Source organism: Thamnophis elegans, chromosome 13, assembly GCF_009769535.1.
Source record: "Thamnophis elegans isolate rThaEle1 chromosome 13, rThaEle1.pri, whole genome shotgun sequence".
NCBI lineage: Eukaryota > Metazoa > Chordata > Lepidosauria > Squamata > Colubridae > Thamnophis > Thamnophis elegans.
Genome location: NC_045553.1, coordinates 6889746 through 6911679, shown reverse-complemented (window position 1 = coordinate 6911679; position 21934 = coordinate 6889746). Strand labels below are relative to the sequence as shown.

The 21934-nt window shown below is 45.3% G+C and overlaps 1 protein-coding gene across 2 annotated transcripts; it reads left to right on the top strand.

Annotated features, from left to right (window-relative positions):
- The first annotated feature begins 2534 nt into the window (after positions 1-2534).
- Positions 2535-21707, top strand: VSIG10 (V-set and immunoglobulin domain containing 10). Of its 2 annotated transcripts, none has more exons than XM_032229786.1 (9): positions 2535-2656; positions 5122-5406; positions 12244-12549; positions 14283-14558; positions 16549-16842; positions 17954-18064; positions 19520-19532; positions 20706-20839; positions 21620-21707. In XM_032229786.1, the coding sequence occupies exons 1-9, from the start codon at positions 2590-2592 to the stop codon at positions 21679-21681; spliced, it is 1548 nt and encodes a 515-aa protein (XP_032085677.1). In that variant the 5' UTR covers positions 2535-2589; the 3' UTR covers positions 21682-21707. The 2 variants fall into 2 exon arrangements, with proteins under 2 accessions (XP_032085677.1, XP_032085678.1); XM_032229787.1 differs by lacking the exon at positions 2535-2656 and adding an exon at positions 8150-8251 and having other exon boundaries at positions 5325-5406.
- The last annotated feature ends 227 nt before the right edge of the window (positions 21708-21934 follow it).

The window sequence follows — 21934 nt, the reverse complement described above, 5'->3', positions numbered from 1 at the left end:
ACCCAATTAGGTAACATCATCAATCCAAAAAGGAGTGGGGTTTACAGAGAGGAGGAGGAAGGGAAGATGTGGAGGAACAGGGGCAAGGCTGTGGGATCCATGGTGCGGTCTGACGTTGGTTGTTTTCTTGTAGATATTTTATTACCCAACTATGTAACATCATCAGTGGTGGAAGGGAGTTGAGTGTGTGAAGAGGAGGAAGAGGTTTGGGTGCTGTCTAAGGTCGGTTGTCTTCTTCAAGACGTTTCACTACCTAGCTAGTTAACATCAGCAGGCGGAGACCCAAGACTGTGGGTTCCCTCCAGACCCCAGGCACTACACCCTGGCATCTCTCTTCACATGCTCACCCACCATTAGCAGCCATGCCTGCAGAGTCAAGAGTCAACACACGTTTCTTGCTTGGCACACTGTGCCAAAGGTGAATGACTCAGGAGGGATGACTCCAGAATAAGCAAGGAGAGTCAATCCTGATGGATTCAGAGCCTGGCCCTGCCCTGTCATGGATTCACTAGGCTCAGGACCACAAAATCATATGGCTGGAAGGGACCTTGGAGGTCCACACACACACACACACACACACACACACACACACACACACACACACACACACACGGTACCCCTGCCCAAGGCAGGAGTGCTTATTGCATCCCTGTCAACTGATTTTTCCAGTCAGTAACAGTAACAGAATTGGAAGGGAGACCTGTACTAGGGATTTGAACCACCGAACTGCCAACCTTTCTGACCGACAAGCTCAATGTCTTAGCCACTGAGCCACCTAGTCAGGCTCAATTTTGGAAAACTTCCAGTGATGCTTCTATAATACAGGTGCTAACAAACCCACTTCCAGCCTTACACCCCAGCAACCAGGGGTGAAATCCAGCGGGTTCTGAGAGGTTCTGGAGAACCGGTAGCAGAAATTTTGAGTAGTTCGGAAAACCGGCAAATACCGCCTCTGGCTGGCCTCGCCCCCATCTATTCTCTGCCTTCCAAGTCCCAGCTGATCGGGAGTGAATGGGGATTTTGCAATATCCTTCCCCTTGCCACACCCACCAAGTCACGCCCACCAAGCCACACCACGCCTACAGACCAGTAGTAAAAAAAAAAATGCTTAATGCATATAAAGAGGATATATAATGTATTAATACAGATGGATTCGGAAACAGAATTAGTTAAAGATTGTATGATAAAATGGGCTCAAAATATTGAAGAACCAATAATGTTGGAGACATGGGAAAGAATCTGGGTAAGAAATGTGAAATTTACACAAGCTCAAAATCTGAGAGAAAAATTTTACAAGATGTTCTATAGATGGCATTTAGATCCTAAAAAGTTGGCTTCTATGTATCCGAATGTACAGCCTAAATGTTGGAGGTGTGGTTCTCTCGATGCTACATATTATCATATATGGTGGACCTGCCAAAAGGTTAAGGCATTCTAGATAAAAATATGGTGGGTTATGCAAAATATCTTTAAAAGAAGGATAAAGTTTAAGACTGTGTTAGTTAAAAATCCATACCGTGTACGGGTTCTGGGAAGTCGGGGGGGGGGAGGAGGAGGGGGGTTGGGGGGGAGGGAGGGAGGGGCATACAAAAAAATTGTACTTCAATGTTTTAATGATTGACGAATGATGAAATATTTGTGTTTTTTAAAAGAAATAAAACCTTTGGAACAAAAAAAAATGAATTTCACCACTGCCAGCAATCCAAAGTGAGGTTCCTAAACAGATTAGGGACTTAAACCACCTTCCCAGCCAAATTAAAACGGCATCAGCATTAACCTAGAATGGAGGAGAAATTTCCTATCCGTGAGAACAATTAATCAGCATAACTTCCAGAAATTGTGGCTCCTCCATCACTGGTTCAGGTTTTCAAGAAGAGATTGGACAGTCTTAGAATGGCATAGGCCAGGTTCTTCCGCTCGAGCAGGGGGTTGGACTAGAAGACCTCCAAGGCCCCTTCCAATTCTGTCATTCTCTATTTGTAACTCAATGAGGTTCACGGCTGCGTCCTTGGTCCTACAGGTATTCCCTGACTTACAACCCGTTCATTTACTGACCGTTCAAAGTTAGAGCCGCATTGAAAAAAGTGACTTCTGACCGTTTTCACAATTGCGGACTGTTCATTGGGTCCCCATTGCTATGTGATCAAAATTCAGCTGCTTGGCAACTGCTTCATATTTACGGAGGTCGCGAGATCCCCTTTCTCCACTTTCTGACAAGCCAAGTCCAAGGGAGAAGCCAGATTCACTTAACAACCGGGCTACTCGCTTAACAACGGCGAGGATTCCCTTAACAACGGCGGCCATAAAAGCTAAACTCACTCAAGAAAGGTCTCACACACACAGCCACATCGATGGTCGGGCTCGATTCTGGCCGTAAGTCGAGGACTACCTGCACTGGGTGGCTGGGAACTTCCCAGTTACCTGCCGGCGCCAGGTAGAGCAAGCGGGAGCGAAGCGCGTCGCCCGCAGCCGCTCCGCCTCCCGCGGGGAAAGTTTCCCCGCCTCTCCATCCAGGCTGCCCGCCCTCCCAGCCGTAAATCCGCGGAGCTGAGCCGGCTGGCTTCGGTTCCCTCAGTCGGAGCTGCTGCCATGGCGAGCGGGGTGGCCGTCTGCGTTCTTTTGGTGCTGGCTCTCTCCGGGGGCAGCGGCGCTGCAGGTACCCCTCGGCCGGGGCGATGAGCGGGGCGGGAGAGGGCAGGGCGAGTGGGCAAAGCAGATGGCAAGGTTGGAGATGGCAGTTGAGCCGGGAAGAGGCGAAGAGAGGTCGACGGGAGGGTGGGTGTCCCATTTGGATAGGAGACCACGAGGAGATTCTCCGGGATGAGGGGGTAAACTAGAAGGAGACCCCTCGAAAGCATCTTAACGCCTCGCCAGAATCCTTCCTTCGTCTCCACTACGGACGAAGGAGAGATCGCCTTCAACTTTAGTTTTTCTGCCCAAACAAGGATATCACTCTCGCCTCCCTTCCGAAGTTTCTGCGGGACGGGATCGCCGCCGCCGCCCCTCTCCCCGCGACCCTCCGGTCCCCCGCTCCCGCGTCCCTTTCGCCTTCGCCTGCCTGCATAAAATCCGACCGAACGCGCGGGATTGATTGGCAACGATCGGGGGAACCGTTTTGCGTAAAGAGATCGCTCGTTCCGCCGACTTTTAGACCAGTCGGGATTTAGTCGGATTTATGACGTCCTTCGTCTCTTTTTTCCCTCCCGACCCACAGCTCCAAAATTTTCAGGAATACTGGATGCTTGGTTGTTGTTTGTTTGTTTTTTGTTTCCCTAATCTTCAAAACCGCTTCCGGTCACAACTGCCTGCTCTCTTCTTCTGAAGTCTAAAGTTGGGGAGGAGAAGAAGGGGGGGGGGGCTGTCGGATGGATAGTTTTTCTACGATTGTTTTATAGTTGTGTTTCTAACTGTTGGGTTAGGGTGAAGCGGGGAGGGGGGCAATTGATAGGTTTGCCCTGTTTCGGTTAGGAAAGGACACAAGAAGCAAAACACTTTGGTGAGAAAGGAAAAGGAGAGAGAGGGGGAGGGAGGGAGGGAGGGAGGGAGGGAGGGAGGGAGAGGCAGACACACACACATAGATAGAGAGAGATTGACAGAAAGAGAGAGACTGACACAGAGAGAGAGAGACAGAGAGAGAGACAGAGAGAATGCAAGCAAAAAAGGAAAGAAAAAGAAAAAGGGAGAGAAAGGAAGAGAGAGAGAGAAAGAAAGAAGAAAGAGAAAGAAAAACAAAGAAAAACAAAGAAAGAAAGAGGAAGGAAAATGAAAGAAAATAGGAAGGAAGAGAAAGAACAAAAAAGAAAGAAAGAGGTAATTAGTAGGAAGGAAAGAGAAAGAAAGAAGAAAGAAAGAAGGAAAAAAAGAAAGAAAAAGAAAGGTAGGTAGGTAGGTAGTAGGAAGGAAGGAAAGAGAAAGGGAAGGAAGGAAGGAAGGAAGGAAGGAAGGAAGGAAGGAAGGAAGGACCTGTGAATAGAAGACAGGTAGAATTACAAAAAATAACCAGGTGACTATGAATGTATAGGCAATTTCTCAATGCTTTTCAGCCTGACCCATTCAACCAAGCTAAGCAGCCTGACAGAATGAAAAATTTGCTCTTTTGTACGCAGAGTTCTGAGGCTGGAATGGGACTGTTGGAGGCAGACTTAACAGTGCAGGATGAGTCTGCATTCTGCTTGGCAAGGATAAAAGCCCAGGCGATGCTTTTAGTGCAACTGTGAATGCTCTGCTCTTCTCTCATATCAGCTTCCAAGAGTTGCTAGGATTTCGGTGCACTTTGTTAAAACTTAGCACACCCTATTTGATTCACTCCAGGGTGTCTAAATCGTGGCTTAGGATGGCATGCCCAATCTATTTTGTGTTTATATCCCGTCTTTATTGTACATATAACTTGGCGAACATACCCAGCACACTTTCTTCGTCCTGTTTTCCCCACAACAACAACCCTGTGAGGTGGGTTGGGCTGAGAGGGAGGGAGGGGACCAAAGTCCCCCCCCCCAAGCTGGCTTTCATGGCTAAGGCAGGACTATGACTCCCAGGCATCTACTGATTGGTCCAAAAGTCACCCAGCTGGCTATCATGGCTAAAGCAGGACTAGAACTCACAGTCTCCCTGTTGATTGGCCCAAAGTCACCAATTGACTTTCATGCCTAAAACGAGACTAGAACTCACAGTCTCCTGCTGGTTGGTCCAAAGGTTACCCAGCTGGCTTTCATGGCTAAGGCAGGATTAGAACTCACAGCCTCCTGGTTTCTAGCCTGCTACCTTAACCACTGGACCAAACTGGCCCTCATTGGCAGCCTAGATCAGTGTTTTTCAACCACTGTGCCGCGGCACACTAGTGTGCCGTGACATAGTATAAGGTGTGCCATGGGAGAATTACTTTATATATAGTCAATATAGGCACAGAGTTAAAAATTTTTAACATTTTCTAATGGTGGTGTGCCTCGTGATTTTTTTCATGAAAAAAGTGTGCCTTTGCACAAAAAAGGTTGAAAAACACTGGCCTAGATGGACGGAAATCCTAGCTCCCTGTTCTGCCACCTTGGCAACCTTTAAGGCATGTAGGACTTCTGCTTCCAGAAATTAGAAAATGTACATAAACAAAACTTTTGTCTCCCCCAGAAACCGAAGAAGTGGCCGTTGGCGAACTGGATGGGGAAGTGTCCCTACGATGCTGGAATGCCTCTTCTCAAGTCTTGGTGGTCCAGTGGTTTCAAGGCCAGCCGGGTAAAGTTCCCATGCTCTTCTCCTCGGATGGAAAGTTGCCTTCAGACAGTCGCTTTTCCCTGGTGGAAAACAGCTCCCTGCATATTTCGGGGCTGCGTTGGGAAGATGAAGGTCATTACGTGTGCAGGGAGATCCTCGCTGAGTCCAACCATACCCACAGGATCCAGTTACGGATGGCCAGTAAGTCTTGCTTCACTTTGTTTAAAGGGTTGTGGTGTGGATGTTCGGCAAATATAAACAGGGGAAAATGTAAACAACTAGCCGATAACTCAGCATTGCCTGGGTATTTATTTATAGGGGGGGAATGTCAGGACCAAATGTAATTTCTAATGTTGGGTTTTCCCCCTTACCCGAGGGAGCGCCCTTGTGGAGCACTGTGAAGCCGTTAGCATGGCAACTCCACTGCGCTGTACAGTAGAAGTCATTTTACAGCAGTACAGTACGAGCCATTTTAAGAAACAACAGGCTGCATCTTAACAGTATACACACACCCCGAGGGATTTTAAGGGTGTCTTATCCCCAACAGTTATTTGTTTCCAGGGAGTAAGTCATCAGTGTACCAAGTTTGGTTGAAATTGCCTGAGGCGTTCCAGAGTTATGCTGGAACACACACATAGACAGAGCTGTTTTTATATAGAGAGATGTATGTGAGTACAGATGTTGCATTAAGTCCACAATTGCCAACCCAACAAGTTAGGTCATATGCGGGGTGGGGAACCAACAGCTCACTGCGATATTGGTCAGGGCTAGTTTTATTATAAAGCTTTTCTTGTAGTTAAAGTCCTGGCCTAGCAACCAGTTACCAGGAGATGCTTGAGTTCTCATCCTGCCTTGGGCATGAAAGCTAGTTAGGTGACTTTGAGCCAATCACCAGGAGGCGGTAAGTTCTAGTCCTGTCTTAGACATGAAAGGCGGCAGGGTGATTTTGAAGCTGTCACCAGGAAACTAAGAATTCTACTTCCACCTTCAGCATCAGAGCTGGCTAGGTGACTTTGGGCCAATCAATAGGAGATGGTGAGTTCTAGTCCTGCCTTAGGCATGAAAGCTGGCTGGGTCCCTTTCAGCCAATCACCAGGAGATGGTGAGTTCTAGTCCCGCCTAAGGCATGAAAGCTGGCTGGGTCTCTATGGGCCAATCACCAGGAGATGGTGAGTTCTAGTCCCGCCTAAGACATGAAAGCTGGCTGGGTCCCTTTGGGCCAATCACCAGGAGATGGTGAGTTCTAGTCCCGCCTTAGGCATGAAAGCTGGCTGGGTGATTTGCTCACCTGAATAGTGCAAAAAAACAGTTCCAAAAAGTCTCTGCACACATTTGCACTATCCAGGTGACCCCTGAGGGCACAGATAAACCCCCAAGGGGCCTCAACAATGCTCAGAAAGAGTGCTAACGACCAGAGGGCTGCTAAGGAACATAAATCCTTCCCACCTCCACCATGCAGTTAGAACTGAAGAAGCTTCTTGGATGAGAAGTGAAACGCCTTCGAAGAAAAACCAAGAAAGCCCCATTAAAAAAGCACCTTTGGGACAACTGTGACCTGGATGAGTCTACATCAAGCTTCCATATGTTATTGCTGTGCAAGCTGAGAAGGAGGATAAACAAGCGGCTGGCCCCATCGAACCTTTCTGAAAAGGTAGCAGGAAGCTGAGCTCCGAAAATGAAGAAAGGCTGGGAAATTGGTTCTTTATTTTCAGTGTTAGGTTTCCAGGTGGAGCAAGTAAGGGCGAAAGGAGGCTAGATAAGGAAGCAGTCTGCTGGGAGAAGAAAGGGAAAATTCCACTTTGGCAATCGGAGTGAAAATATTAGCCGGATAAGCCCGTAAAGATTGCCATGGAAATTCATGCAAATGCTTTGGAAAAACATTTTGTGTGTGTGTCCAGTCTAACAAAGAGAAGGGTTAGGGTGAGATGATAAGGTAAAGGTTCCCCTCGCACATACATGCTAGTCATTCCCGGCTCTAGGGGGCGGTGCTCATCTCCGTTTCAAAGCCGAAGAAGCCAGCGCTGTCCGAAGGTGTCTCCGTGGTCATGTGGCCGGCATGATTAAACGCCGAAGGCGCACGGAGTGCTGTTCCCTTCCCACCAAAGGTGGTTCCTATTTGTCTACTTGCATTTTTTACCTGCTTTCGAACTGCTAGGTTGGCAGAAGCTGGGACAAGTAACAGGAGTTCACTCCGTTAAGGATTCGAACCGCCAAACTGCCGACCTTTCTGATCAACAAGCTCAGTGTCTTAGCCACTGAGCCACCTGTAGGGTGATATGCTAGCAGTCCTCCAATACCTGAGCAGCTGTCACGAAGAAGAGGAGGTCAACCTGTTCTCCAAAGCACCTGAGGGCAGGACGGGAAGTAACAGATGGAAGCTTATCAAAGAGAGATCCAACCTAGAACTAAGGAGAAATTCCCCGACAGTGAGAGCAATTAATCAGTGAAATGACTAGCCTCCAGAAGTGGTGGGGAAAGCTCCATCCATGGAGGTTTTCAAGAAGAGACTGGACATGATATGGGGTCTCCTGGTGGACCAGGGGGTTGGACTAGGAGATCTCCAATGTCCCTTTCAACCTTATTGTTCTATGTTCTATTATAACCTGGGTAAATTAACAAAAACTATGATAAATTGGAGTGGGTGCTCCCTCGCTGGAGGATTTCAAGACTGGACAGCCATTTGTCCAAGATGGTATGGAGTCCCCAGCTTGAGCAGGGGGTTGGCCTAGAAGACCTCCAAGGTCCCTTCCAACTCTGTTATTCTATTGTTTCTCTCCTCAAATCAAACAAGCCAAGTTTGCCATTTCTCCGAACTTACTTACACCGACACTTACACCATCTCCTTCCACGAGATTTCCGCATTCTCCCAGCGTTGTGCGCACAATAAACCTTTCCTGCAGTTGCCAGATACAACCCCTGTTTCAACTTCTTGTTTTCTTTCAAGGTGTGGCTGGGCAGTAGTCCTGCTGTTTGCTTATGGAATGTGAGAGCCGCACCCATTTTGACTGGTGCACAACAGCGGCGACCAAACTGGGCAGATTTATAGGTGTGCGAGGCAGGTAATCATTGACTTGCGACAACAATTGAGATCAGAAGATCACTTGCTTAGAAAGGTGAATCACACCCCCCATGTTACAGTTATTACGCAAATCGTTTTAATTGTTAAAGCAATCGTCAACTGCATGGTGCAGTGATTTGCTTAACAACTGGGGCACAAAAAGGTCATAAAATCAGCCATTATTCCTTACTTAGCAAAGGAAATTCTGGACTCCATTATGGTCATAAGTCGAGGACTACCTGTACATGGAATTATTATTTTTTCCAGCATCAGAAAGATAAGGGTTTGTTTTTTCTCCATCCCAATGTTTCTCCAACAAATCTTTAGATTGGGCAACCATGTGCCTGAAATGGTATAGGGTTTCCTGCCTGAGGAAGGGGTTGGACTAGAAGACCTCCAAGGTCCCTTTCAGCTCTTGTTAGTCAGTTATTCTGTATTGTCTGGGATTGCTACACATCCTTTTCACGATGTATTTTCTTTGTTACCTTCTGGGAGGGGGCTTTGTGGCATCCGAAGCAGAACATGCAGATTCCATATAGCATCGACCTTGTGAATTCTCAAATTTCCTCTTTCCGCTATGGATTCAAAATGGACAATGATTAATATCTATCTATCTCTATCTATCCTATCTATCTATCTATCTATCTATCTATCTATCTATCTATCTATCATCTATCTATCCATCCATCCATCCATCCATCCATCTATCTATATCTATTTATCTTATCTTATCTGTCTATCTATCTTATCTATCTATCTTAGCTTTCTGTCTATCTATCTATCTTTATTTCTTCCTTTCTATCTTTCTTTCTATCATCTTATTTTATCTTATCTATCTTATCTATCTATCTATCTATCATCTATCTATCTATATTTATCTTATCTAATCTATCTCTTATCTATCTATCTTAGCTTTCTGTCTGTCACTCTATTGATCTATCTATCTATCTAATCTATCTATCTATCTAATCTATATCTGTCTGTCTGTCTGTCTATCTATCTATCTCTATCTAGCTATCTGTCTAGCTATCTATCTGTCTATCTATCTTATCTTTCTCTATATCTATCTATCTATCTATCTATCTATCTATCTATCTATCTATCTATCTATCTATCTATCATCATCTTCTTTCTCTCCCTCCCTCTCTCTCTCTCTCTCTCTCTCTCTCCCTCTCTCTATTTTATCTAATGTCTGTCTGTCTGTCTGTCTGTCTGTCTATCTATCTATCTATCTATCTATCTATCTATCTATCTATCTATCTATCTATCTATCATCTTCTTTCTCTCCCTCCCTCTCTCTCTCTCTCTCTCTCTCTCTCTCTCTCCCTCTCTCTATTTTATCTAATGTCTGTCTGTCTGTCTGTCTGTCTGTCTATCTATCTATCTATCTATCTATCTATCTATCTATCTATCTATCTATCTATCTATCTTTATATCTTTATATCTTTATATCTTTATATCTTTATATCTTTATATCTTTATATCTTTATATCTTTATATCTCTATCTATGTATCTCACTCTGTGTGTATATTTGTGTGTGTCATTTTTAATTTGTGCCAAAAAATGACAACAAAGGTTTTCTTATCTATCTCATCTTATATCTTCTGAACACCAGGAGAGCATCTCTGGGGCTCCCTTGAACAGAGGAAAGAGGAAGGGGCTGACCAAGGTGGGGTTTTGGTTTGTGGCATGATGCCAGGTTTAGATTTTTCGATTCAGATAAGAAAACAGGGCAGGAAGTTTAAGGGGTGTATCGGAAAATGTCTGCAGCCGCCTCAATTCCCACGGGGGAATTGCATTGCCAGGATTTGTCCTTGGCTCAGATCCTAGTTGGCCACAGCCACCTGCTCCTGGCAGCTCCGCCTGCTGTTGTGGTTGTGGAGAAAAGCTTTGCTTGCCATGCTGAGGTTATGCCCGCTTCACTAGTTCAAAACGCAACCCTGGTTGTCTTCGACCACCACCGAGCCCAACATTTCCCTTGCTAAACGAGACAGCTGTTAAGGGAGCTTTGCCCCATTTTGCGACCTTTCTTGCCGCTGTGGCTAAGTGAATCCCTGCCATTGTTAAGTCAGTATCCCAGTTGTTAAGTGAATCCGGCTTCCCCATGGACTTTGCTTGTCAAGGGGAGCACGTAACCCCAGGATGCTGCAACCGTCGTAAATATGAGTCAGTTGCCATTTTGATCACGTGACCATGGGGATGCTGCAACCGTCGTAAATATGAGTCAGTTGCCATTTTGATCACGTGACCATGGGGATGCTGAAACGGTCGTAAGTGTGAAAAACAACCCTAAGTCACATTTTCAGTGCCGTTGTACAGTGGTGGGTTGCCAATTTTTTTCACTACCGGTCCAGGTGCACGACGGTTCTGCCCAGAAGCGTACGGGCAGGTGGGCAGAGCCTCCCGCCGCCGCTACTACTGGTTCGCCCGATCCGGGCCAATCCGGGAGCAACTCGTCTCTGCGGTTGTAACTTCAAACGTCACTAAATAAATGGTTGGAAGTTGAGGATCACCTGTAGCGGGTGATTGTGGTTCTGCCCGTGTGTCACAACAATTGTGTTGGCTGCCAGCTGGCCTTCCGGTGCAATTCAAGTTGTTGGTTGTTACCTGGAAAGCTTTCTGTGGCATACCTGATTACCTGGGGGGGAAACCACTTTCTCCAATTTCTCTCTGCTCACTTGTTACAACTGTTTGATAGGGATGGTATAAGGCAGGGGTGTCAAAATCAAGGCCTGAGGGCTGGATATGGCTGGGGGTGCTTAGATCTCTCCCCCCCCCCGTGGAAATAGCAAACAACCGGCCCACGGTGCCTCTGTCAGCGAAAATGGAGCTTCCCCCCACTCCGAGCTCCGTTTTAACTGGCAAAGGGCTAGCAAAGCAAACTAAAAAGCAGAACAATAGAAAAGGAGAAACGTTTCTCCTTTTGCATTTGAGAAGGGACAGGAAAGGAGAAAGGGAAAGAGGAAAGGCAAAAAAAAGAAGGGAAGACGGGAAGAGAGCGAGGAAGGAAAAAGGAAAGAGGGGAAGGAAGAAGAAAGGAGAAGTAAGATGGAAGGGAAAAGAAGAGAAGGAGGGAGGGAGGGAGGGAGGGAGGGAGGGAAGGAAGGAAGGAAGAAAGGAAGGAAGGAGATTAGAATGAGGGGGCGGGGGGAGACTGAGGGAAGTCCTGCCTTAGCATTTGGCCGCCAAAGATGCCAAGTAATGTTGAGCTGGCCATACCCACCCTGGCCATGTCCACACACACACACACACACCAAGGTCAAACACAACCCTAATGGGCCCCTCGGTATAAGGTTGGAGTTGGAGTTGGAGTTTATTCAATTTGTAGGCCACCCTATTCCCCGAAGGGACTCAGGGCAGCTGAACAAAACCAAGGGAGGGGAAATTACAAAAAGTAAGACAAAGACAATCAGACAATACGAACAGTTTAAAAGCACAACAGACACAGCAATTTCGAGTGGGGGGGGGGGAACTCAACCCCAGGCTTGCTGGGACAGCCAGGTCTTAACGGCCGTCCAGAAGGCCTGAAGGGTGGAGAGGGTCTGAATCTCCACGGGGAGCTCGTTCCAAAGGGCCGGGGCAGCCACAGAGAAGGCCCTCCTCCGAGTAGTCGCCAGTCGATATTGGCTGGCAGATGGAATACGGAGGAGGCCTAATCTGTGGGATCGAATGGGTCTGTGGGAGGTAATCGGCAGACGGTCTCTCAAGTACCCAGGTCCAATACCATGTAGGGCTTTATAAGTAATAATTAGCACCCTGAACCGAACCTTGAGCAGGGGGTTGGACTAGAAGACCTCCAAGGTCCTTTCCAACCTTCCGATCTTAATGTCTGTGTTAAATTGTGACTGCAAGAATGCGGATGAGGATTGCAGGACCTTTGAGCCTTGCAGATGCCTAAGATCCAACTTCCGTCATTCAAGCTCCAAAAATCTTTTTTTTTACATCAACGTGATCAATAACACTTTTATTTTGCTTTCAGGTGGACCAGACCGGATGGAGGTCAGCATATCACCCACCGGGACATTGCCAAATGGCACGCTTTACGCCCGAAGATACGACATCTTGAACTTCACCTGCAGCAGTGACTCCAGGCCTGATTCGGCCACTAAGTGGGATTTTAACCCCCTTGGCTCTGCGCAGGAACCCTTCACCAAGGTTAACAGCTCGCAGAGTTATTTCGTGCTAGAGAACATTGCGCCCAACTACCAAGGGAATTACTCGTGCCTGGCCACCAACTTGTTGAGCCAACGTCAGAAGTCCGTCGTCCGCGAACTCCTGGTCTACTGTACGTATGACGGAAAATAGTGGCAGGGTGTCGTTTTTCCCAGGGAAATGTTGCATTTCTGGAAATGCACAGAATTGTTGGCTCTGTGCCTTTCTCTTAAGGAGTTATTTCCTTGAAGCATTTAAAAAAGATTAAGGGCACCCAGCATGAGGAATTAAAGCTTTTGAAGTCAGCAAGAATGAAATGATAACGGATGGAAGCTTACCAAAGAGCCAACCTAGAACCAAGGAGAGATTTCCTGATAATTGTCAAAGTTTGTTGCATAAATTCAAATCCAGAAAGCACAGACAGATAACTGATTCAGCTGGGTCCATTAACTTCTTTATATACATAAGAATAGGTGAATAAATGTACAATACCAACAGCTGCTTCTTCCAAGTAAGCACGAGGCAGGAGAGTTACAGGCAAACACAAGCAGTTAGCTTCATTTTCAGCAGACAAGCCCAGACAGACTGCTAGTTTACTTCTCAGAGCAGCAGACTGCTTAAGTTTCTGTTTCCATTCTTTGCACAGACTCAGAAGGTTGCAGGCTAAACCACGCCCTGGCCCCTAGCTGTTTCAGCTCCCATTGGCGGACCTTGTTGCTATGCCTATTCATTGGCTGACCTTGTTCCCATGTCTCTGCCAGTCATGAATATTTTAACAATAATGAGAATGATTAATCAGTAGAAAGACTTGTCTCCAGTTTTGGGTGCTCCATCATTGGGGGGAGGGGTTTCAAAGAGAGATGGAACAACCATTTGTTGGAGATATTATAGGGTCTCCTGCTTCAGCAGAAGGTTGGAAGAAGACCTCCAAGGTCCCTTCAAACTCTGTTATTCTGTAGATAAAAAGGACCCAAGCACAACCAGGATGAGGTGGGATCTCCTCCTAATCTACTTGGTGGTTCCACAAAGATCAGTGGAATAGTTAGCAGAAGGTGTTCTGAACTACAAAGTCTATCATCCCCAACTATTAACTTTCCTAAAGTCTAAATCCAACCTCCTCTTCTCTCCCAAACGTTCCTTATTGTCTGAGTTTGCTTTTCACGAGATTCTGTTTCTGCTTTCTCTCCTCAATCTCTTGTCCTCTGGCCACTAGAAGTCCGTTTTCTGTCATGGTCAGAATTGATCCTAGATCCCTACTTTTAATATTTGTCTCCAGTGCTTAAAGATCCATCATCTGTCTGTCCGTCTGTCTGTCTGTCTGTCTATCTGTCTGTCTGTCTGTCTGTCTGTCTGTCTGTCTATCTATCTTTCTTTCTTTCTTTCTTTCTTTCTACCTATCTCCTATCTATCTATCTATCTATCTATCTATCTATCTATCTATATATCTATCATGTGTGTGTGTGTGTGTGTGTGTGTGTGTGTATTCCAGCATAACTTTGGAACGCCTCAAGCAATTTCAACCAATCTTGGTACACAGATGACTTACTCTCTGGAAACAAGTACTGTGAGGGGTAAGACACCCATCGGGGGGTGTGTGTTCTGTTAAGATACAGCCTGTCGTGCCTTACAATGGCTTCTACTGTACAGCAGTGGAGTTGTCACGGTAACGGCTTCACAGTACTCCACAAGGGGGCTCCTTCTGGTAAGGGGGAAAATCCAACATTAGAAATTACGTTTGGTCCAGACATTTTCCCCCCTATAAATAAAAACCCGGTCAACGCTGAGTTATCGGATCGTAGGCCATAAAAATGTAAATAAATAAGACCCTAGCTACTTCCCAGTCCTTTTGCAAGCTTCTCTCTTCAGATCCCCCACCATTGTCACCGAAATGCTGGGCCAAGACTTCCATGGAAAATTCTCAGGAGGTTCAACTGTCCTGCAGTTGGCCCGGGGGCTACCCACTCCCTACGCTCCAGTGGATCAACCCAGAGGATCTAGTCATGGATTCCAACACTACCCATCCAGCCAACGCTACTGTGGTGTCTCTGCAAGGATCCCGCCAGCTTTGGGGCAAGGATTTTATCTGTCGTGGGAACCATATTGCCAATGAGATGGACAACCGGAACTGCAGCTTGCGCTTGGGTGAGTGAAGGATGAGACTCCTGAATTGCACCATTTCATGGTACATTCCAAGACTCCGAATGTTAAAGAACTGGGAGGGATTTCTCTGCCTTCTCCCTTCCTCTCTTTCCATGCTCCGGATGTAAGGGATGGCTGATTTTAAGTTCTTGTTTTACTCTTTGGAGCCTTGTTCTTTTGCCTTCCATTTGAGGTTCTTTTTCCCTATACTTCTCCAAACAGTTCCTCCTCCTTCTTCCTCCTCCACTTAATAAAGCAGTCAGGCAAGGATATTGGATTATCTGAAAGCAGTCTGGGCAAAGTTTGATTTTTCACTTCCTCCTCTTCCTCCTTCTCCTCCTTCTCTTCCTTCTCCTTCCTCCTCCTCCACCTTTTCTTTCACTTCCTCCTCCTCCTCCTCTTAACAAAGCAGTCAGACAAGGATATTGGATTATCTGAAAGCAATCTGGCCAAAGTTTGATTTTTCACCTTCACCTCCTCCTCCTCTTCCTTCTCCTTCCTCCTCCTCCTCTTTTTCTTTCGCTTCCTCCTCCTCTTCTTTCTCCTCCTCCTCTTCCTCCACTTTCCTCCGCCTCCTCTCAATAAAGCAGTCAGACAAGGATATTGGATTATCTGAAAGCAATCTGGCCAAAGTTTGATTTTTCACCTTCACCTCCTCCTCCTCTTCCTTCTCCTTCCTCCTCCTCCTCTTTTTCTTTCGCTTCCTCCTCCTCTTCTTTCTCCTCCTCCTCTTCCTCCACTTTCCTCCGCCTCCTCTCAATAAAGCAGTCAGACAAGGATATTGGATTATCTGAAAGCAATCTGGCCAAAGTTTGATTTTTCACCTTCACCTCCTCCTCCTCTTCCTTCTCCTTCCTCCTCCTCCTCCTTTTCTTTCGCTTCCTCCTCCTCTTCTTTCTCCTCCGCCTCTTCCTCCTCTTTCCTCCACCTCCTCTTAATAAAGCTGTCAGACAAGGATATTGGATTATCTGAAAACAATCTGGCCAAAGTTTGATTTTTTACCTTCACCTCCTTTTCTTCCTTCTCCCTCTTCCCCCTCTTCCTTCTCCTTCCTCCTCCTCTTCTTTCTCCTCCCCTTCTTCCTCCTTCCTCCTCTTCCTCTCAATAAAGCAGTCAGACAAGGATATTGGATTATCTGAAGCAATCTGGCCAAAGTTTGATTTTTTGCCTTCACCTCCTCCTCCTCTTCCTTCTCCTTCCTCCTCCTCCTCCTTTTCTTTCGCTTCCTCCTCCTCTTCTTTCTCCTCCTCCTCTTCCTCCTCTTTCCTCCGCCTCCTCTTAATAAAGCTGTCAGACAAGGATATTGGATTATCTGAAAGCAATCTGGCTAAAGTTTGATTTTTCCTTCTTGAGCCTTGAGAAGTTGTGGGAGCTTCATCACTGGAAGCTTTCAAGGAGAGACTGGACCACCATCAGTCAGAAATGGTGTAGGGTCTCCTGCTTGGGTGGGGTGTTGGCCTAAATGACCTCTAAGGTCTCTTCCAACTCTGTTCATCTGTTCAAAGATGCCCTTCCTGTCCTTCCAACTCAGTGGTGGGTTTCAAAATTTTTAGAACCTCTTCTGTAGGTGTGGCCTGCTTTGTGGGAGTGGCTTGCCGGCCATGTGACTGGGTGGGAGTGGCTTACTGGCCATGTGACTGAGTGGGTGTGGCCAACTTGTAAAATGGCTTAGCAACCAAAATGTTGGCTCAGAAACTCTGGCATTTGAAGCACACAAGTCTTAAAGCTGTCAAGTTACAAGACCCTTGCACCCCTAACCCTTTAGAAAAAAAACCAGGGGTGTTCAAACTTGACAGCTTTAAGACTTCAGCTCCCAGAATTCCTCCTCTGGAATGCCTCCTTCATCTTGATGATGTGCGGACGGGCGGGGGGAGGGAGCTGGAACCGGTTCTAAACGGCACGGTAGATTTGTGGAACCTCTTCTATAGAAGAGGTTAGGACTGGCAGGAACCCAGCCCTGTTCCAACTCCACTTTGCTTCCCTCCTGCGTCAGAGAGGCCCATGGTCATGTCCAACCCAATGAAGAGCTGCTTTGTGGGGAGATCCGTAGAGATGACTTGTGAACTGACCGCTGGCAACCCACTTGCGAGGATCACCTGGCTGCGCAACCTCTCCAAGGCGGAGGTAGAGATCCGGTCGGGTGGGAGGTTTCTCGTCAGCCAAAAGGACAAGGTCTCCACCCTTGTCATCCAGAACTGCTCCACCAGCAGAGACCAAGGGTACTACATCTGCAAGGCAAAGAACCCCCTAGGCCTGCGGGAAGTGTTCGTCCACCTGAAGGTGACAGGTAAGTAACCACTGAAACGAAACAGTGGCACTTTGGCCTGTTGGAAGTACTGGCAATCCTTAACTTACATATTTGGTATAAAGTTTTTTTCCCCCTTTCATATACATTTACAAATATACACTTGTAAATATTATTAACATTTATCTAATAACTATTAACGTTTATCACTGTATCATTTATCATCATTTGTAAAAAAATATAGAAAGCACAGTTGGGGTCACTTTCTTGCCTCCCCGTACCTCCATCTTGATTTGCAACAACCCTACTCCTTCCTCTTTCTCAACCTCCCTTGTCTCCTTTCTTCTTTCCTCCTCTCCTTCCTCTTTTCTTCTTCCCCTCTCTTGCCCCCACTCCTCCTCTCTTCTCCTCCTTCTTCCCCTCTTGCCTACTCTTACTTCCCCTCGCCGCAGGGGTTAAGGGAGTCACTGCAGTTGTTGAGTTGAGTTGAGTTTATTGTCATTGCACATGGTACAATGACGAAATTAAATGCCGTCTTCAGTGTACATTATATCTATAAAAATAAAAACACAAACACACCTTCTTCACATGCTATATAATTGAAACTGAAAACCCGATGTTGCACTCTACAGTAGAATTCAATATGGTTACTGCCCTGGGATAGAAGCTGTTTTTCAGCCTATTTCTCCTTGTTTTTATTGCCCTGTACCGGCTGCCAGATGGTAATAGTTCAAAAAAAAAAAGGTGCCCGGGATGAGATGGATCTTTAAGAACGTTTTGAGCTTTCTTAAGCCAGTGGGAGCTATAAAGCTCTTCCAAAGAGGGGAGAGGGCAACCCGTGATCCTCTGGGCAATGACTCTGGAGTGTTGTCCTACCTGCTACTGTTAAGGGAATCATATGGTTGTAAAGTGAATCTGGCTCTTCCATTGACTTTGTCAGAAGTTCAACACCCGTCATAAATATAAACCAGTTGCCAAGCATCCAAATTTTGATCTTATGACCACTCAGGGATGCTGCAACAGTCATAAGTATGAAAAATGGTGATAGCTCCATTGGAGGAAGAGGAGAAGTTGGTTCTTAGCATTTCCATCTCTCTCTTTCTGTGTGTCTTTTCCCACCTCAACACTTTTTTCTTTCCAATTTTCCCTGCAGAGCCTGTGAACATTGCTGGAATTGTGGGATCTGTTGTAGTCCTTTTATTGTTGGGAGTTTTGGTCTTTTCTGGAATCCTTCTCTACGCAGGACCTCAGGTGTGCCTCAAAGGTGAGAGAGGAGAAAAAATGCTCATCAGAGTAATCGAACCAACGGAATGCATTTGGGTTTTCAAAATGTGTCTTTCTTGGATTGAGCCTTAGGTAATCTTGTAAGAACTTTGAAAAAGAAAATATTTTGAATATATTGGCACACCCTTCCAATCATTAAATAAAAGATAACCAAAGGTTTCTAAATGTGATATGTGTGTTGCTAAGATAGGCGGCCAATATATTCGATGATAGGAAGGTAGGTAAGTAGGTAGGTAGGTAGGTAGGTAGGTAGGTAGATGATGGATAGATGGATGGATGGATGGATAGATGGGTGGATGGGTGGGTAGGTAGGTAGGTAGGTAGGTTGATAGATAGATAGATAGATAGATAGATAGATAGATAGATAGATAGATAGATAGATAGATAGATAGATAGATAGAAGAGAGAGAGGATAGATAGATAGATAGATAGATAGATAGATAGATAGATAGATAGATAGATGATAGATAGATAGATAGATAGATAGATAGATAGATAGATAGATAGATGAGAGAGAGGATAGATAGATAGATAGATAGGTAGGTAGGTAGGTAGGTAGGTAGGTAGGTAGGTAGGTAGGTAGATAGATAGATAGATAGATAGATAGATAGATAGATACTGTAGATAGATAGATACTTTAGATAGATAGATAGATAGATAGATAGATAGATAGATAGATAGATAGATAGATAGATACTTTAGATAGATAGATAGATAGATAGATAGATAGATAGATACTTTAGATAGATAGATAAGATAGATAAGATAGATAGATAGATACGATAGATAGATAGATAGATAGATAGATAGATAGATAGATAGAGATAGATAGATAGATAGATAGATGATAGATGATAGATAGATGATAGATAGATAGATAGATAGATAGATAGATAGATAGATAGATAGATAGATAGATAGATAGATATGTTAGGTAGGTAGGCAGGCAGGCAGGCAAACTGACATAGACAGACAGACAGACATAGATAATAGGCAGGCAGGCAAAGACATTGACAGACTGATAGATAGATATAGATGTTAGAAAGATATATAGATGATAGTTATAGATGTTAGACAGACAGACAGATGATATGGATGTATGGATTGGTTGGTTGGAATATATATGTATGTATGTATGTATGTATGTATGTATGTATGTATGTATGTATGTAGGGAGGTAGGGAGGTAGGGAGGTAGGGAAGTAGGGAGGTAGATGGATGGATATGATAGGCAGGCAGGCAGGCAGACTACATGGATGGAAGGATGATATAGATGAGGAGATGAGAGAGAGAGAGATATGATGGATAGATAGATACTGTACGTAGATCGATTACAGAGTTTTGACATTGCATTTGATGCTTACTGTATGAACAGAAAGCAAATGAGTAACTTTAATAAAAGTACTTTTCTCCTTTTCTCTCTTTCATGTTTCCAGTGAACGTGCTTCGGTAAGTCTCTTTATTTCTTAACTCTCAACCTGTTTCATCTATAGAAACCGTCATTTGGAGAAGGGATTGTCAAACCTAGTGGTAGCGTGACTCTCTTAAAACAAGACAGTGCATGAATTTGTATAAAACTTCACCCAGGGAATAAAACCCAACAATTTCATCAGGGTTAGGGTTGGGCAAAAAAGAAATTTGCCACTTATAAGTATTTTTGAGTATAATACTTTAGATTCTATGTCACGAATTTAATTTAATATCTGCTAAAATGTTCTTTAGTTGTGTTATATTATTTACCTTGTTCTTCCAGTCTTCCCATTTATATATCTGATTTTCTTTTAGTTTACTAATCCATTCTTTCAATTCAATCGTAGAGAATTTCTCCATTTCTACCACCGGTGTTAAAGGAGAAATTCCTGGCATTAGCCGATATCTCCAACTATTCCATTATTCTATCATTTTTTTAAAAAAGGGGATTTTGAATCCTCCTAACTATTTTTTAATATCCTTTTTAAACCAATATGTTTCTATAAGGACCATCTATTTCCCTTAATTCTTTCAACTCTATATCCCTCCATATTAAATTTCTAGTTACTACTATAATATCTGGGACCACCTTTAATTGATCAGCTACCCAATAATTTCTAATATTTAGAAGATTCATCCCACCCTTTTTTAATGATTCATACCATAATGCTTCACATTCTTGCTCTTTTACCTCCATTACAATACACCTCTAGCAAGAATTGGAGGAGAAGGAGGAGGTCTGTGAGATCCTTGGTGCTCCCTGAGCTTGGTTGTTTTCTTGCAGATGTTTCATTTCCCAACTAGGTAACATCATCAATGCTAGACCTAATTGGGTAATGACACATCTGCAAGAAGACAAACAAGCTTGGAGAATATCAAGGATCCTTGATAATATCTCCCATGGTTTCCATCTGGAAAATGTCACCTGCCTGCCAAGTTGGGTCACAGGTCGAGGTGCTCTTTATTGAACATGATGTGGCTGGGATGGTCCTTCAAGCAAGGAGGAGGAGGAGGAGGAGGAGGAGGAGGAGGAGGAGGAGGAGGAGGAGGAGAAGAAGTAGTAGTAGTAGTAGTAGTAGTAGTAGTAGTAGTAGTAGTAGTAGTAGTAGTCCCTTCCTTCCTTCCTTCTAATCATAGTTGTCTTCATTGCAGGAATCAAGACGAAGGGGACATCCTTGAACTTATAGACTCAGACGAAGAAGACCTGTATTTGGAGTCCACCAGCGAACCAACGTTACATCAGACGGAAGGGATAGGGAACGGATGTTCTACCAGATCAACTGAAAGTAAGCTGAGTGAGGTTGAGGCAGTAATTATTCGGTTTCCTTTTGTCCCCACAGTTTCCAGGGCTGAATCCCAAAAGGGAAGGACATCTTTACCATTTTTTTTAAAAAAAATACTTCTGTGCATTTCTTAGACCTATTTCGAGGAGAAATAGACTTCTTGTGTTAAGTTGGTTAGCATCAGATTTCATGCCTAAGATGCTAACCTGTTCTGACCCCCGGTGATTAACGCCGACACAGGCTTACTGTTAGCCACGCTTTATCCACAGCAATTACAATCCTATTGGCTGAAAGCCCACACACGACTCACAGGCAAGACGTTGGCAGCAACCCAGACTCCCACAGACAAGAGATACAATACAAACAAGAGCTTCTCCAGATTGTTATGAACGGTTGTGTCCTGCAAAAAGACTCCTCCCAAAGTCTCTTCTTATATACTCTCTTGGGAAGGGCCAAGCCTCAACCACCTGGGTTTGATTATCTCTTATGAGTCTGTCTCCATAACTGCTGCCTCCTTTTTTCTGCCCTTCGTTGCCTGGCGCCAGGGGCAAACTCCCTTTGATCTTCCCCACTGCTCCAAGCCTCAGGTGCTTCCTGGTGGCCAACCCGCCTCTCTGGTCCCCGCTCTGAGTCTGAACCCTACCCACGGTCCTCCACATCTTCCATAGCAGACTCATAGGATTCCTCGCCATCGGAGTCCATCGGCAGCTCCAACGGCTCCTGCTGGGCCACATCACTAACCATACCTTGCTCCGGTTTTAAATTTAGGTTCATGTTTTTCAGGCTCATTTCCAGGAACGTCCATCTCCCTGGAGGAAATCCAGAGGTCCCAACCCACGTCGTAGAGCGGATCATCTCTTCCTTTATGCTTTATGTACTAAGAAACGGAAGTGTGTCTCGCAGAGCGGCCGGAACTGGGCCACAAAGGATTCCTGCAACATTATCCCCATCTTTTTTGCTTTTCCTTGTATTCCTTCCCGTGCTGCTGCGGCTCGGCTGAGCTGTGTGCCCTGCGGAATCTGAAACAACATTTGTGACGTAGGACGAGGATAAAGTATGGAGTGGCTTTTTCGGAACCGGAGGAAGAAGCATTGCGGG

Bases quoted from the DNA above. Each gene is read 5' to 3' on its own strand.
- VSIG10 (XM_032229786.1), top strand. From the start codon at position 2,590: ATGGCGAGCGGGGTGGCCGTCTGCGTTCTTTTGGTGCTGGCTCTCTCC. The intron at 14,559-16,548 runs GTGAGTGAAGGA...CTCCTGCGTCAG, and splicing joins GAACTGCAGCTTGCGCTTGG to AGAGGCCCATGGTCATGTCC. The intron at 20,840-21,619 runs GTAAGCTGAGTG...CATGTTTTTCAG, and splicing joins TTCTACCAGATCAACTGAAA to GCTCATTTCCAGGAACGTCC.